At 35.3% G+C, this 14,940-nt stretch overlaps 1 protein-coding gene across 1 annotated transcript in view; it reads right to left on the reverse strand.

Moving 5' to 3' along the window:
- Nucleotides 1-14,940, reverse strand: part of LOC149554268 (B3 domain-containing protein Os11g0197600-like) — a 101,357-nt gene that overhangs the window by 56,671 nt on the left and 29,746 nt on the right. Inside the window, exons 2-4 of the mRNA XM_089789490.1 lie at nt 2,186-2,642; nt 1,893-1,991; nt 1,575-1,798 (exon numbers count right to left, since the gene is read on the reverse strand). Of these exons, the coding sequence (XP_089645616.1) occupies nt 1,575-1,798; nt 1,893-1,991; nt 2,186-2,642 (780 nt within the window). The remainder of the gene's footprint in view (nt 1-1,574; nt 1,799-1,892; nt 1,992-2,185; nt 2,643-14,940) is intronic.

The following is a 14,940-nucleotide window of genomic DNA, read 5'->3' on the forward strand; positions in this document are numbered from 1 at the left end:
TTTTTTATACTTCTCTATTTCGCTTTGCATCTCTCTCTCTCACACACACACATAAGCAGGTGTGTCTTTTCAATATGAAACATTGCATCTCTTATTATATTAATCCCAGCTTTTAAAACGTTAACTTTAATTAATTTCCTTTATAAAAATATTGCTTTAGTTTATTGTAGTAATCCTTTCACACACACCTTTAAGCACATTGAACATTTTAACAAATGTCTTAAAAATTTACTTGCTCTAAGATTTGACATAACTGTCAGCATCTCTGTCTTTCCGTCTAAATCCCATAAACAATGATTGTCTTCCACAAACTCATGCATCGTACACTGAGAATTATTGTCTTATGTGGCTCTTACATATCACCGCTGCCTTACATCTTTGCCCATCGATTCTCATATCGAACACGACAATATAGAACTGGAATTTATTTATTACAAACTGAGATATGCTTAATAGAGATGACCGTCAACTTCAGAAAACTCTGCAATGATGATATGGCAAAACTTGCAACCCAACCATACTGCGTGATAGTGACATGGCAGGTAAGATCTGTCACAATACTTACTGCTGTGTTGCTTTATACAAACTTTGTTCCTTACCTTTAGATGCGTCAAACATTTCAGTCAAACATAGCTGCCAACATATCCAACTTTTGCGCACATTTCATTAATATTGCATTCTCATTGTGACTTGTTGCTGACTGTTACCATCACTGTCAATGATACTGGATCTATGGTTGTTGCATTTGTTCGATGCTTGTCAAGGATATAAGTTTCTTATGGGGTTTATTACTTTGCCTTATTTACTCAGAAGATCCTCTGCAATTTGTAACATTGCTGCACACTCTGTACCTTTTTAATTCAAAGACATATAAGATAATTGCTGTAGGCTCATGATAAATTGCTGCTACCTCTTTGAAAATCAAATACTGTCAACATATTATTCTGGATGCTTCCTTTATATCACTCTCTTATTTTATCAATGTTTATTGTTTGTTTCTGATATATCTATGTATTGCTATATTTTATCTTGTCTTCATATATATTCATCATGGCTTTATTCCTTTAGACACACACAGTCAGCAATATACTTCAGGTCACTGTTATTTATCTGACGTGCCTTCATCTATCTCTGTGTGCTGTCCTGGCAATGATTCAACATGTGACTTTCAGGGCCTTTGTCTTTGACTTATATTACTTAGTTTTAACATAGCAGATTGACTTTTTATTTTTGTCTGTTCTGCAGCTTGCATTGAAATTTCCAGGCTCTGTCTTTTCTTCAACAGATAAATATGTAGTCTAAGTTTTCTTTATCATTTAAATATTTATCATAATATTTATATTGATAATGAAATAAATATCATATCAATAAATACATTTTCAGTTATATATGCATCTTCTGGCTATGTCTGACTTTGACATCAATGGCAATATTCCATCATAGGTACCTTATAGAAAACATTGACCTATGCATTCCAATTTCCTAGTAATACTCTTTTTTATTTAAGAGTTGCTAATGTCAAAATATAACTGTGTTCAAATAAACTTATAAAAACGAAAAGAAAGAAATCTTACAAGGCGAAATGACGGGCAAAGATTAGTTTTTTTTATATCAACCCAGAAATATGGTCTCTTTATTCTATCCGTAAGTTCCTTGATATGGATATCCATTTCATTTCTTCCCTGTCCATAAACCGTTTGATAATCACAATTTTCAGTTTCACCACTTTCAAGCTTCACTTCCTTTTTGTGAGATGACAATGTATGATTGAGACTATCTGTCCCTTCAATGGAACCACCTACATTTATAAAGTTCAGTTCAAACAATCAGAAATCTATACCTGAAGAATTAAAATTAAATTGTGAAGAAATAATTCAAAAAGAATCCCACACCTGCTTTTAGTATATTTGTACAATCTGTAGGATTAGCAGTTGATACTGGCATTGATGGACTAGGATAATGATCTTGGGCAATCTGATCAATTCTTTGATCTTCAGAGCTTAAACTTGTTAGCATTTTTGCAAAACAACCAACGAAATATGCATAATCTCTTCTACTTTCTAGGCACTAACTTAATAACAGTTTTATTACTAAATTTTTCATGTAACAGAGCTCTCCATCTTGGAGAGCAACACTCACTTTAAGTTCAAATGTTATCATTAGACAAAGAAAGAGTCTCACTTACATCTTTTCCTTGTGACAGATCTGTGCATCTTATCATCTGACATTGTAGTGCATGGCATGGCTGGATTCCTTGTATCTATGCTATCTTCTCCGGGCTTGTCTTTGTTGCCAGTTAGCAGATTATTTTCAAAAAAAATAGGGCTTTGGACATTTTTCATATTGTCTTTTTCTTGCATTCGGGATTCAATATTTTTCACAAGGAAACCACGTTGCTTCTCACAACCACTTCTTCCAAATATTTGGACAATAAAATGGGATTTCCAAGCATGAGTAAAAACTAAGAAATCTCCAAACTCTATGTTATGGTCAGATACAAAGCTATTCCAGCCGTGTTCAAAAGTCATTACTGTGCCTGTGCAACATAATTCTACAGGCCAAAGTTGTCCGCTGGGACCTTCAAGAAGAATATCTGGATCCATTCGATCTTTGAAAAGTTCAACAAACTTTGGCGGTATTTTCTGCAATCACAACACCGTGGAGATGACTGTTAATCCTCAAGCTTGAAAATTACACTCACTAGAATGACTCCTGATGAATACAACCAAATGTTCTCTCGACTTTCATAGTCCAATATAATAGCTGATTCAATTCTCATTTATCTAATTTGAGTCAGGAAATGCACATGCCATGATGAAATATTCACAAACTAAAACCTTCCAAACATGAGGTTATAGAATAATGCTTTCAATACAGAATAAACTTATGGGCTGAAAGGAGATCAAGGCATAAGGACAATCTGATATAGAATGCTCAGTAAGGGAAGTTCACAGTATAAACTAAAACAAATTAGATAATATCATCTTGTAAGTACAGCTTGGCATATAGGTTATAAAGAGTGACAATTCAAGTGAAATGAATTACAGCTTAGCAGCAGTAACGTTTATTTAAATTTCCATTGTTCAAAATTTGTCATCAAGCTGCAGGTCCAAATATTAGCAATACTTATATTTATGAGATAACAAATTATTCAGAATAACCATTGAAATGCATAACAGAAGTAACACATCCACAAACAAGATCTGAATAGATGTAGGGGCATTTATTAAATTATTAGTCTTTAATGAGTGTGCTGGAAGCGTATTTATAGATGTGATCATAAAATAGAATTTGCAACCTCAAAATTAGTTTCCCAGATGGTCCCATCAGCACTGTATATTTCCTTTCTAACATTATGATTTATCACATCCTACATTGGCAGTTTTGCTGTGAAGTGATGTTACAGTTCATTAGGCCCAAGCATTGGTACACATATATAATATCGATGGCATCTTCTCATCATTTCCTGTTCTCATCTTCATCAGCTTCATACTTTCTTGAGGGGTCTAATATTTCTTTTGTTTAAAGTTTCATTGTTTTAGGTTAACCCACTTTTTAATTATGTTTGTTTAATGCTTCATCGTAGGACTCTTATTTTTCTAGTTTAGAGTAAATTTATCCTCATACATCTGAGTTCATAACTGAATGTACTCTTGAGTGCCAATGACCTATCTCTGGGAATTTAAGGACATTCATAAAATTTCATTAATTCTTTCTTTTGCAAATGACCATAGAGAATGTTTTTGAATGGGATGTCTCATATAGAAATAATTCCTTTTATATGAGGCCACAAGCAAAGCAACTGCTAAGAAATGTTGAATATAGCTCAGAAAATAGAGATAAACAGCAAAAAGGCAAACCAAATCAGATACAAGGAACACACAGAAATACCCTGGGAAAACCCTTCGAGAATGAAGGGAAAAACCCAGCCTCACAACAAATATCTTTTTATTGATCATGAAACATTCAAGTGTACAATATCCTTTGCTTGATGCAAATATATAACAATAGGAGAGACCCTTCACATTGTAAATGAAAGGTCTCTTGAGATTCCCATAACTCCTATAATTAATAATAACTCTACGAATATTCATGCCTCAATGCATGAGAATGACACATGTCATTTACATTTAATATTTCAAATTAAACTTAAGTGTCCTTTTCAGCTGAACATAATAATAACGGTAATAACGTCCAGATTTTTAGAGATAAAGATCTCTATCGTAGCTACAAACTTTAACAAGAAATACCCTAACATACAATGTTTTAAATTTAAATGTTCCTTGCATAATAATTAATGAATTTGCTCTAAATTAAAATTAAGTATTTGGTATCCAGCTTTGGATGACCAACTAATTTAATGAGCTTTACAGTTTCATTAACTTGCTGTCTAAGAATTGAATATACAATTTTACTGATATTCCATGTGATCAGAACCGAGTGCTGCATTTTACTCATGTCCCAATTTATTTGGATAATGAGTAAATCATTCGCATCAGAAAATACTATACATGTATGTTCCTGACGTCACAATTTATTCCATGACATGAATTTGATGCAGGGATTATATTCAATCACCTTACCAAGATGTCCCCAAGCCTCCATTGTTGCAAGCCTGTATACAATATTATACTTTTCCTTGATATTGACGTGGTCTAGTTCCAACTTAATTATAATATCCATGGCCCTTGTGGAAAATAAATAAATCCTTCACTTTTTGCTTTCAAAGCTAGAAACTGAATCCATTTATAAAGAGTGACAATTCAAGTGAAATGAACTACAGCTTAGCAGCAGTCATGTTTATTTAAATTTCCATTGTTCAAAATTTGTCATCAAGCTGCAGGTCCAAATATTAGCAATACTTATATTTATGAGATAACAAATTATTCAGAATAACCATGGAAATGCATAACAGAAGTAACACATCCACAAACAAGATCTGAATAGATGTAGGGGCATTTATTAAATTATTAGTCTTTAATGAGTTTGCTGGAAGCATATTTATAGATGTGATCATAAAATAGAATTTGCAACCTCAAAATTAGTTTCCCAGATGGTCCCGTCAGCACTATATATTTATTTTCTAACATTATGATTTATCACATCCTACATTGGCAGTTTTGCTTTGCTGTAAAGTGATGTTACAGTTCATTAGGCCAAAGCTTAGGTACACATATATAATATCAATGGCATCTTCTCATCTTCATCAGCTTCATACTTTCTTGAGGGGTCTAACATTTTTTTTGTTTAAAGTTTCATTGTTTTAGGTTAACCCACTTTTTAATTATGTTTGTTTAATGCTTCATCTTAGGACTCTTATTTTTCTAGTTTAGAGTAAATTTATCCTCATACATCTGTGTTCATAACTGAATGTACTCTTGAGTGCCAATGACCTATCTCTGGGAATTTGAGGACATTCATAAAATTTCATTATTTCTTTCTTTTGCAAATGACCATAGAGAATGTTTTTGAATGGGATGTCTCATATAGAAATAATTCCTTTTATATGAGGCCACAAGCAAAGCAACTGCTAAGAAATGTTGAATATAGTTCAGAAAATAGAGATAAACAGCAAAAAGGCAAACCAAATCAGATACAAGGAACACACAGAAATACCCTGGGAAAACCCTTCGAGAATGAAGGGAAAAACCCAGCCTCACAACAAATATATTTTTATTGATCATGAAACATTCAAGTGTACAATATCCTTTGCTTGATGCAAATATATAACAATAGGAGAGACTCTTCACATTGTAACTGAAAAGTCTCTTGAGATTCCCATAACTCCTATAATTAATAATAACTCTTCGAATATTCATGCCTCAATGCATGAGAATGACACGTCATTTACATTTAATATTTCAAATTAAACTTAGGTATCCTTTTCAGCTGAACATAATAATAACGGTAATAACGTCCAGATTTTTAGAGATAAAGATCTCTATAGTAGCTACAAACTTTAACAAGAATTACCCTAACATACAATGTTTTAAATTTAAATGTTCCTTGCATAATAATTAATGAATTTGCTCTAAATCAAAATTAAGTGTTTGGTATCCAGCTTTGGATGACCAACTAATTTAATGAGCTTTACAGTTTCATTAACTTGCTGTCTAAGAATTGAATATACAATTTTACTCATATTCCATATGATCCGAACCGAGTGCTGCATTTTACTCATGTCCCAATTTATTTGGATAATGAGTAAATCATTCGCATCAGAAAATACTATACATGTATGTTCCTGATGTCACAATTTGTTCCATGTCATGAATTTGATGCAGGGATTATATTCAATCACCTTACCAAGATGTCCCCAAGCCTCCATTGTTGCAAGCCTGTATACAATAATATACTTTTCCTTGATATTGACGTGTCTAGTTCCAACTTCATTATAATATCCATGGCCCTTGTGGAAAATAAATAAATCCTTCACTTTTTGCTTTCAAAGCTAGAAACTGAATCCATTCAACTTCATACTGGATGTGAATGAGCACATAATGGAAATAAGGGAGATATCAACTAATAAGATTAGCAGAAATAAACACTCCATTATTAAGATCCAAAGATAACATTTGGCTAGCATACTCAAAGCTACAGAATTTGTAATGTTCCCAAATACGTTTAACTCCGAATAGACGAACATTGTAACACAATGGGCAAACAAGGTGTACAGCTAGGTTAAAATTGATATCCAGACCGTGCGAGCCCGTACGGCCACTGTAATGACATGTTTCCGTACACGAATCAGAAAATCGCTCTCCAGACAACTTTGGCAACCAGAGGGAGCTCATACGGCAATTTGGGACTAGTATTGAGGGTGTTGGGATGGCGTACAGTTGGCAATGGCCAGCGTATGGACAATTGGAGGACCATACAGAACAGTCTGTACGGTATGCTTGAGGGTAGCGGATATGCCATACAATGGAACAGAAAGGGTCGTACGGAATGTTTGTGTAGGCCATGCGATAGACTTGTGAATGTCGTATGGATGACTATGGAGGCCGTACGGTCAACTATGGAGGCAGTACGGAATCTATGGGGCTAGTACGGTGAATAAGGAAGGGGGTACAGGAAACTAGGAGGTCATACGGGAGTGGGGTTGTTGTACGGGGTTGAAATGAAGGTTCCTAGTCGTGGATGAAAGATGGAAGATAATTATGGACCATAAACTATTAATCGTAAATTTATCAGACAAGCCAGATCAAGAGATTTGAACACAAATAATCCTTCAATTAATATAAATGTCGAAAGATGATGCTCCGACTTGCCAAGTCCGAGCAAAGTATTACAAGCGACGGAATAGGGTGAGGGTTGAATCCCACAGAAACTAGACAAACCATACAGGGAAAGTCTTTCACTTCTGAAATGGTGAACAATAGAGAACTCCAACAGGAATTCGCAGTGCATAGAAAATAATCCAAATTGCATACCTAAAGACTACCTACGATACAAAGATAGTCGACGGCGACACAAACTACGGAAACAAAATAAAAATGGGTCCAGATATATTAAATCAATTAGCCCATTAACAAGGTTTAATTAAATACATTTATTTTATGACGGGGGCATTACAGTCCTCCTGTCCCAAAATTTGCTTGTCCTCAAGCAAATGCACATCCAGTTCTAGTAAACCTTCCGTAATCAGCTCCTTCAGTTCCGAGTCAGGCACTAAGTAGATCTTCCCACCGAAGTAAATGATGTCATCAATAACTTTGTATCTTTCATCGTGTACATAGCCATCCATCAACTCACATGCAAAAGTGTTCTTGGAATACTCGACCAATAGATGGGCCCACGAATTATTCAAGGAATATGGCGAGGTGTTGACTAACTTGTTTTTACTTGCAATGTCTAGGACTAAATCTTGTTTAAAAATTGCCTCCATCTTCTTGATTGTGACTTCCCTTGATCCTTTATTTGACATTCCTCTAAGCAGCACCTTCTTGTCATCCGTCTTGAATGAAAAGTCCATCCTTTTGAAACTTTGGGTATACTAGTCAAGAATTTCCAACCATTGAATGCCCAAAATGATATCAGTATCAATCAAATCTATGACAAAGAAATCATCTGCCATGGTATAGTTTCTCATGGAAATTTGTAGCCGTGGGATCACATGAGTGCAAGGTAACAAGGTTCCTCCTGCAACCTTAACCTCAAATCGTCCATGCTCAACTATGCACAAGCCTTTACTAGTGACCAAAGATGAATTGTTGAAATTGAGTGTGGCGCCACTATCAATCATGATTGGGACTCGTTTTCGGTGAAGTGTGTTGCGAACCCTGAAGATACCACCTCCAGTCAATGTAGTGAGGGTAGCAATGCTACCCCCTTTTTGTATCAGGGCATTTATTCTCTCCTGTTGGGTAATGTCTTCATTAGTTGCTGCAGGTATTTGTCCTTCGTCGTCATCAAGCATCACCTCAATGTAATGAATTTTTCCCTTCCCAAGGCAGTGATGACCAATTCCCCATGGTTCTTTGCAAGTGAAACAGAGCTTTTTCCTCCAGAGTTCTTGCCGAGAATCTTCATCAATCTGAGGTTTCTTTTGAACTGTCTCCTTGTCCTTGTCTTCTTGTGGGTATGGCGTTGGTGTGGCTACGTGAGATTTGGAGGAAGATGCAGCCATGTCACGCACCTTCTTAATAGCTTCGTTGAGTGCACACGGGTTGAACCCTTTGACCCAACCTCTCAAAGGCTCCCTCAGCCCATCCATGAATAACACAATTCGGCGTCTTTCAGAGATGTTTGTGACTAGTATTGACAGCCTTTGGAACTCAGTGATGTAGTTGTCTACCATGCCCATTTGCTTTAGTTGAGCTAGGTCTTTAAAGTTTAGCTCAAGATCTTTCCCATCGAAATAGTCAATGAGTCTCTCAGTGAAACCAACATAAGAGGTCACTTGGTTGTGACCGAGAGAGACCAATCCATGATGCCACAACTCATGCGCCACTCCTTCTAGATGAAGTGTTGCCAACTTGATTTCTTCCTCTTCGGGCATTGCATTGAGTTGGAAATAGGTATCTGCCTTTAGAACCCATGACTATGCGATAATGACTCTAGATCCATCAAATGGCGATAAGTTTACCTTTCCGATCTTTCTCCTGAGATCATCATTAAGATAACTGCGATTTCCCCTGCCAGAATATCTCATTCTTAGATCAACATAGTCTTTGTAAGATATATCACCATCCATATTCACATTCCGCCAATCTTCCTGAAGCTTTTCTTGCATTTCCTCAAAAGTGGGCTCTTTTCCTTTGTGTGGTGCTTCCATCCTTGGAAGGAAGATGGGTATTAAGGGTGGAGAGCGAGAGGATTGAAAGTTTTTCCTTCTCGAAATAGAATCGTCGCTATGCCCATTTTGTTCTCCTATCTTTCCCTCGACCAATTTTTGTAGAGTTTCCTACATAAGCCTTTGGGTTTCGTTGATTTGCATTTGGTTTCTGTTCAGCTCTCTTACAAGATTCATGAGTTCTGTCATGGAATCCTGATGATCTTCCATTCTATCAATAGGGTTATTTCGCCTTCTCCTTTAAGTATAAACTTACATTCACTTCCACAGGCAGACAGGATCAAAAGCTCTGATACCACTATAATGTTCCCAAATATGTTTAACACTGAATAGATGAACATTTTAACACAATGGGCAAACAAGGTTGTGTATGGCTAGGTCAAAATTGATATCCAAACCATGTGAGGCCGTACAGCCACTATAATGACCCATTCTCGTACACGAATCAGAAAATCGCTCTCCAGACAACTTTGGCGACCAGATGGAGCTCGACGGCGATTTGAGACTAGTATCGAGAGTGTTAGGATGGCGTACAGTTAGCAATGGCCAACATACAAGCAATTGGAGGATCGTACAGAACAGTTCGTACGGTATGCTTGAGGGTAGCGGATATGTCATACAGTGGCACAGAAAGGGTCATAAGGAATGTTTGTGCAAGCCGTACGGTAGACTTGTGAATGTCATATGGATAACTATGGAGGCCGTACAGACAACTATGGAGGCAATACGAAATCTGTGGGGGGTAGTACAGTGAATAAGGGGGTATGGGAAACTAGGAGGTCATATGGGAGTGGGGTTGTTGTACGGGGTTGATATGAAGGTTCCCAGTCGTGGATGAAAGATGGAAGATAATTATGGACCATAAACTATTAATCTCGAATTTATCAAACAAGCCAGATCAAGAGATTTGAACACAAATAATCCTTCAATTAATATAGATGTCGAAAGATGATGCTTTGACTTGCCAGGTCTGAGCAAAGTATTACAAGCAATGGAATAGGGTGAGGATTGAATCCCACCAAAACTGGACAAACCAAATAGGGAAGGTCTTTCACTTCCGAAATGGCGAACAACAGAGAACTCCAATAGGAATTCGCAGTACATAGAAAATAATCCAAATTGCATACCTAAAGACTACCTACAAGCCATGCTTAATTACCCGTCGAGAAACTTTCCGAGGGTGTACAAAGATAGTCGACGAAAACACAAACTACTGAAACAAAATAAAAATGGGTCCAAGATATATTAAATCAATCAACCCATTAACAAGGTCTAGTTAAATACATTTATTTTATGATAGGGGCATTACAATCCTCCCATCCCAGAATTTGCTTGTCCTCAAGCAAATGCACATCCAGTTCTAGTAAACCTTTCGTAATTAGCTCCTTCAGTTCCGAGTCAGGCACTAAGGAGATCTTCCCACTAAAGTAAATGATGTCATCAATAACTTTGTATCTTTCATCGCATACATAGCCATCCATCAACTCACATGCAAAAGTGTTCTTGGAATACTCGACCAATAGATGAGCACGCCAATTATCCAAGGAATATGGCGAGGTGTTGACTAACTTGCTTTTACTTGCAGTGTTTAGGACCAAATCTTGTTTAAAAATTGCCTCCATCTTCTTGATTGTGACTTCCCTTGATCATTTATTTGACATTCCTCTAAGCAGCACCTTTTTGTCATCCGTCTCAAATGAAAAGTCCATCCTTTTGAAACTTTGGGTGTACTAGACAAGAGTTTCCAACCATTGAATGCCCAAAATGATATTAGTATCAATCAAATCTATGACAAAGAAATTATCTTCTTTGGGCCCAAAGCATAAGGTCGCCAAAAACTAAATCTGGTAAAAAAGTCTAGCTGTGATTTTTGTCTAGAGGTTGAGATTTATGGCCATCTAAAATTTTACACCAAAGGAAGAAATTTGATTCCCAAATTCCAAAGGTTGGATCAACATTGAATCTGAACCAATCAAACAAATTGATATACACAATGAGAACCACCTCTTCATTACATTCCAAATCATAAAACTAACAATTTGTGAAGTACAAGCTCAAGCCCAACTTCTAATACTTGTGAACCATCATACGTGTGTTGCTAAACAAGTAAGCCCTCTTGAAACAAGAATGCTCCATGTTTAGAAGTCATAAACCCGTAGTATTGGTAAAAAAGCAAAGAAAAAAGATGATTAGACCTAAGAGCTCTAATATCATGTTATAGTAAAACACATCTAGTAATGGGAACAAACATGTAAAATAAGAACTTTGAAACAAGAGGATAGACAAGAAAAGAATACCAAGAGCGTTTAAATAACCACCTAATACTCATGTGTACATGAAAGAGCGCATGAATCGAAATTACTACAATGAGAAGAGTAAAATGTTAAAGTTGTAGCTTCAGCCGGATAAATTCAATCTGAAATTCATTGTTGTTATTGATAAACCATCATTTTCTATATATATGTATTTATGATAATAATATATATTAGTATATATATATATTATATTAAATAATACATATATATGTATAATATATATATACACATATGTATGAGTTGTAGATTCGTGCATGTGGCACAATAATACTCAATCAAGAAAATGGAAGGACATGTTCGCTTCTACTGTTAAGCTAAATGAATGTTTGGATCTTCAATGGACGAAAAGAGCAAGTTGGAACTTAGAAAGAAGTTGTCATAATTGATACAAAATTGTTTAACAATATAAGAATGAGTAGAAATATTCCATTGTGGGGGAATAATAGTCAATGTTCCATTCCAACTTGAACTTTATTTAGAAGGGAGATGTTTCATTCTCAAAAATACTAAAAAGACAATTTATGTATCTTTATGTGCAAATAAGTATTCTTATCGTTTACATTTATCTACTCTTTGTAGTCTCTCTCTTAATTGTAATTCTATACATACTATAAGGGTTATTTGCCTTGATTTTTTCCTTTATGTTTGAGGATATTCTTACAGGAAAATGAGGTCGGTCCTTTACATAATGCTACCTGATACTGTGCAGACTCGATCTAATCATAGTAGCTGCAAAGACCCTGATGATCAAGATGGATAAAATGAGGCTCTTGAAGCAAACATCTTTGATGATCGAGATTATGAGATTCTTTTACATTAAGAGGGTGTATGACACTTCTTCTAAAGCAATGAAGGAGCTTAGAAAATTGATACTCAGAGGGAGTCAAAAAATACATGTATGTGACTGCATGATTTTGATGGGCCTACCCCTAAATACATCATGAGGAAATAACGACTTATCACTAAAGGTTGGAAGATTAATATCAGATTCAGAGAGAGTCTGAGAGGCATCCTTGGGTAAAGAGAGTCTCAAAGGGAGTAACTATAGGACCTGACTTCCCAAGATCATTATTCAGAGGGAGAAAATTTTGAGATGCAATCCTTTGTGGATGATATCTTCTCCGTGAAGAGAAGTTCTAAGTGAAATTCTTTGTAATGTGCTCTCCTCTATGAAAGAGATGAGGTGAAAAACCTTGTTCCACCCTCTAGTAGCAGCTATCGTAGGTCCACCCTCTGACTTGGTCCATGGCAGATATCATATGAGTTACTAAATAATATTGTTGTGATTATGTCATGAAAGGTGACGATCTTTCATTGATGTATATATTTAAAGAGGAGCTATTGAAAGGTGACGATTATCAATCGTTGCACCTGTTATCATAACAGACTACATTAAGTTGTACCAGAGTGCCAGAAGTTATGATAACGAACAAAAGGTAACTATTGTAAGGTGATGATCTTATCAATAGTTTGAGCTATCTCCTAGATATGCTACATTAACCTATAGCACCAAAATGTGTTGGATATCTAGGAGCAAGTGTTATCATGGTTCTTTCGGCTGGATTTTGCCAACACCTTGATAACCAACTCATCATGGTTCTTCGGGCCAGATTTTGACGGACACCGTGAAAATCAATTTGTTATGGTTCTTCGGATTGGATCTTGTCAGACACCACAACTTAAGTTTATCATAGACTACACTTAAGCTGGTTTTCAAATCTTGTATAATAATTGCTGAAATTCTCTCCTTGATAAAGAGGGAGTGTTGAGAAATTTAACCTCATAGTGAATTAAAGCAAATTTCATATGTAATATATGTTAATATATGTGTTGATGGATTTATGTTGATACCGTTATATATGTCATTCCAAGAATATCATACTGAGTTAATAGCTCTTCATATACTTGAGAGCACAAGGTGTTCTACAAATCCTCCCTAGCTAAGCGAGAGTGTTAAAGTTGTAGCTTCAGTCAGATCAATTCAATCTAAGATTCATTGTTGTTATTGGTAAATCATCATTTTCTATATATCCGCATTTATGTATGACATATATTAGTATATATATTATAGTATATATTATATATATATATATATATATACATTATAATACATATATATATTATATACATAGATATATATACATATACATGTATATATATATAATACTAATTAGTATTATGAAATATATATTAATTAAATGATGATTAAACCTTGCAAACATGTCTCTTCATGAGACGTGTCTCCTCATATTTATATGAGATCCAAATCTACATTTGGAACATATCTATAACAATGGCAATATAATTACATTTGCAGAAATGATCTATGTTACTTAACGTAAAACACTTGTAGAAACGGGAGGAAACATGTAAAATAAGAACTGACAAACAAGAGGACAGACAAGAAAAGAATACCAATAGCATTTAAATAGCCACCTAATACTAGTGTACATGAAAGAGCACGTGAATTGAGATTACTACAATGAGGCAAGTGTTCTTATCATAGACTTCAACATAAGTATGCACAAGTACATTTGTATGAAATCCGGAGGACTCCAAAACATTGACAAGAATAACTGCACATATAAATACATTTAATGATGCAAGTCAATTGCATGTTATTTTTTAATGAAATACATGTAATTGCCCTTCCAAACCACGTTTTTGGCTTGTAAACCAATTGTTTCTTGTCAAAACAACTAGTTGGGCGGTTTTACATGCATTTTAAAACATGTATTTATTACAAAGTAATTGGTAAACTACTTGCTTGTTATTAACAAAGATTGAGAGGTCTATATATACAAAAGAATAAAGCGATGTTTCCTTAGTAAATGATCGTAAAGAATAGAAATATTCTATTCTAGCTAAAAGAAAGCTAAAGAAAGCTAACAGATAACTACAACAAAATATTAGAAACATTCTAATATTTACAATAGATTACAAATAGATAACCATTAACTAATAATAGAAGCTTATCTATTATTATAATACCCTCCCTTAATGGTTAATCTATCCACAACACCAAGTTGTCCTCTGAATATGACAAACTTATCAGGACCAAGAGGCTTGGTGAGAATGTCTGCAGTCTAATCTGTGGTAGGAACATACTACAGCTCTATTGTCTTATCTTCAACCAGCTGTCATATGTAATAACAGTGAACATCCACATGCTTGGTTCGTTCATGGAAGAGTGGATTTCATGTTAACATGATAACGTCTTCGTTATCAACAAACAAAGTGGTCGGTCCTGCTAATGACATCTACATATCCCCAGGCATCCGACAAAACCAATCAACTTCACAACCTTCCTTGATTGTCCCTCTATATTCA

The sequence above is a fragment of the Cupressus sempervirens genome, chromosome 6 (genome assembly GCF_028749045.1).
Source record: "Cupressus sempervirens isolate cs-2001-9-10 chromosome 6, ASM2874904v1, whole genome shotgun sequence".
NCBI classification, from domain to species: domain Eukaryota; kingdom Viridiplantae; phylum Streptophyta; class Pinopsida; order Cupressales; family Cupressaceae; genus Cupressus; species Cupressus sempervirens.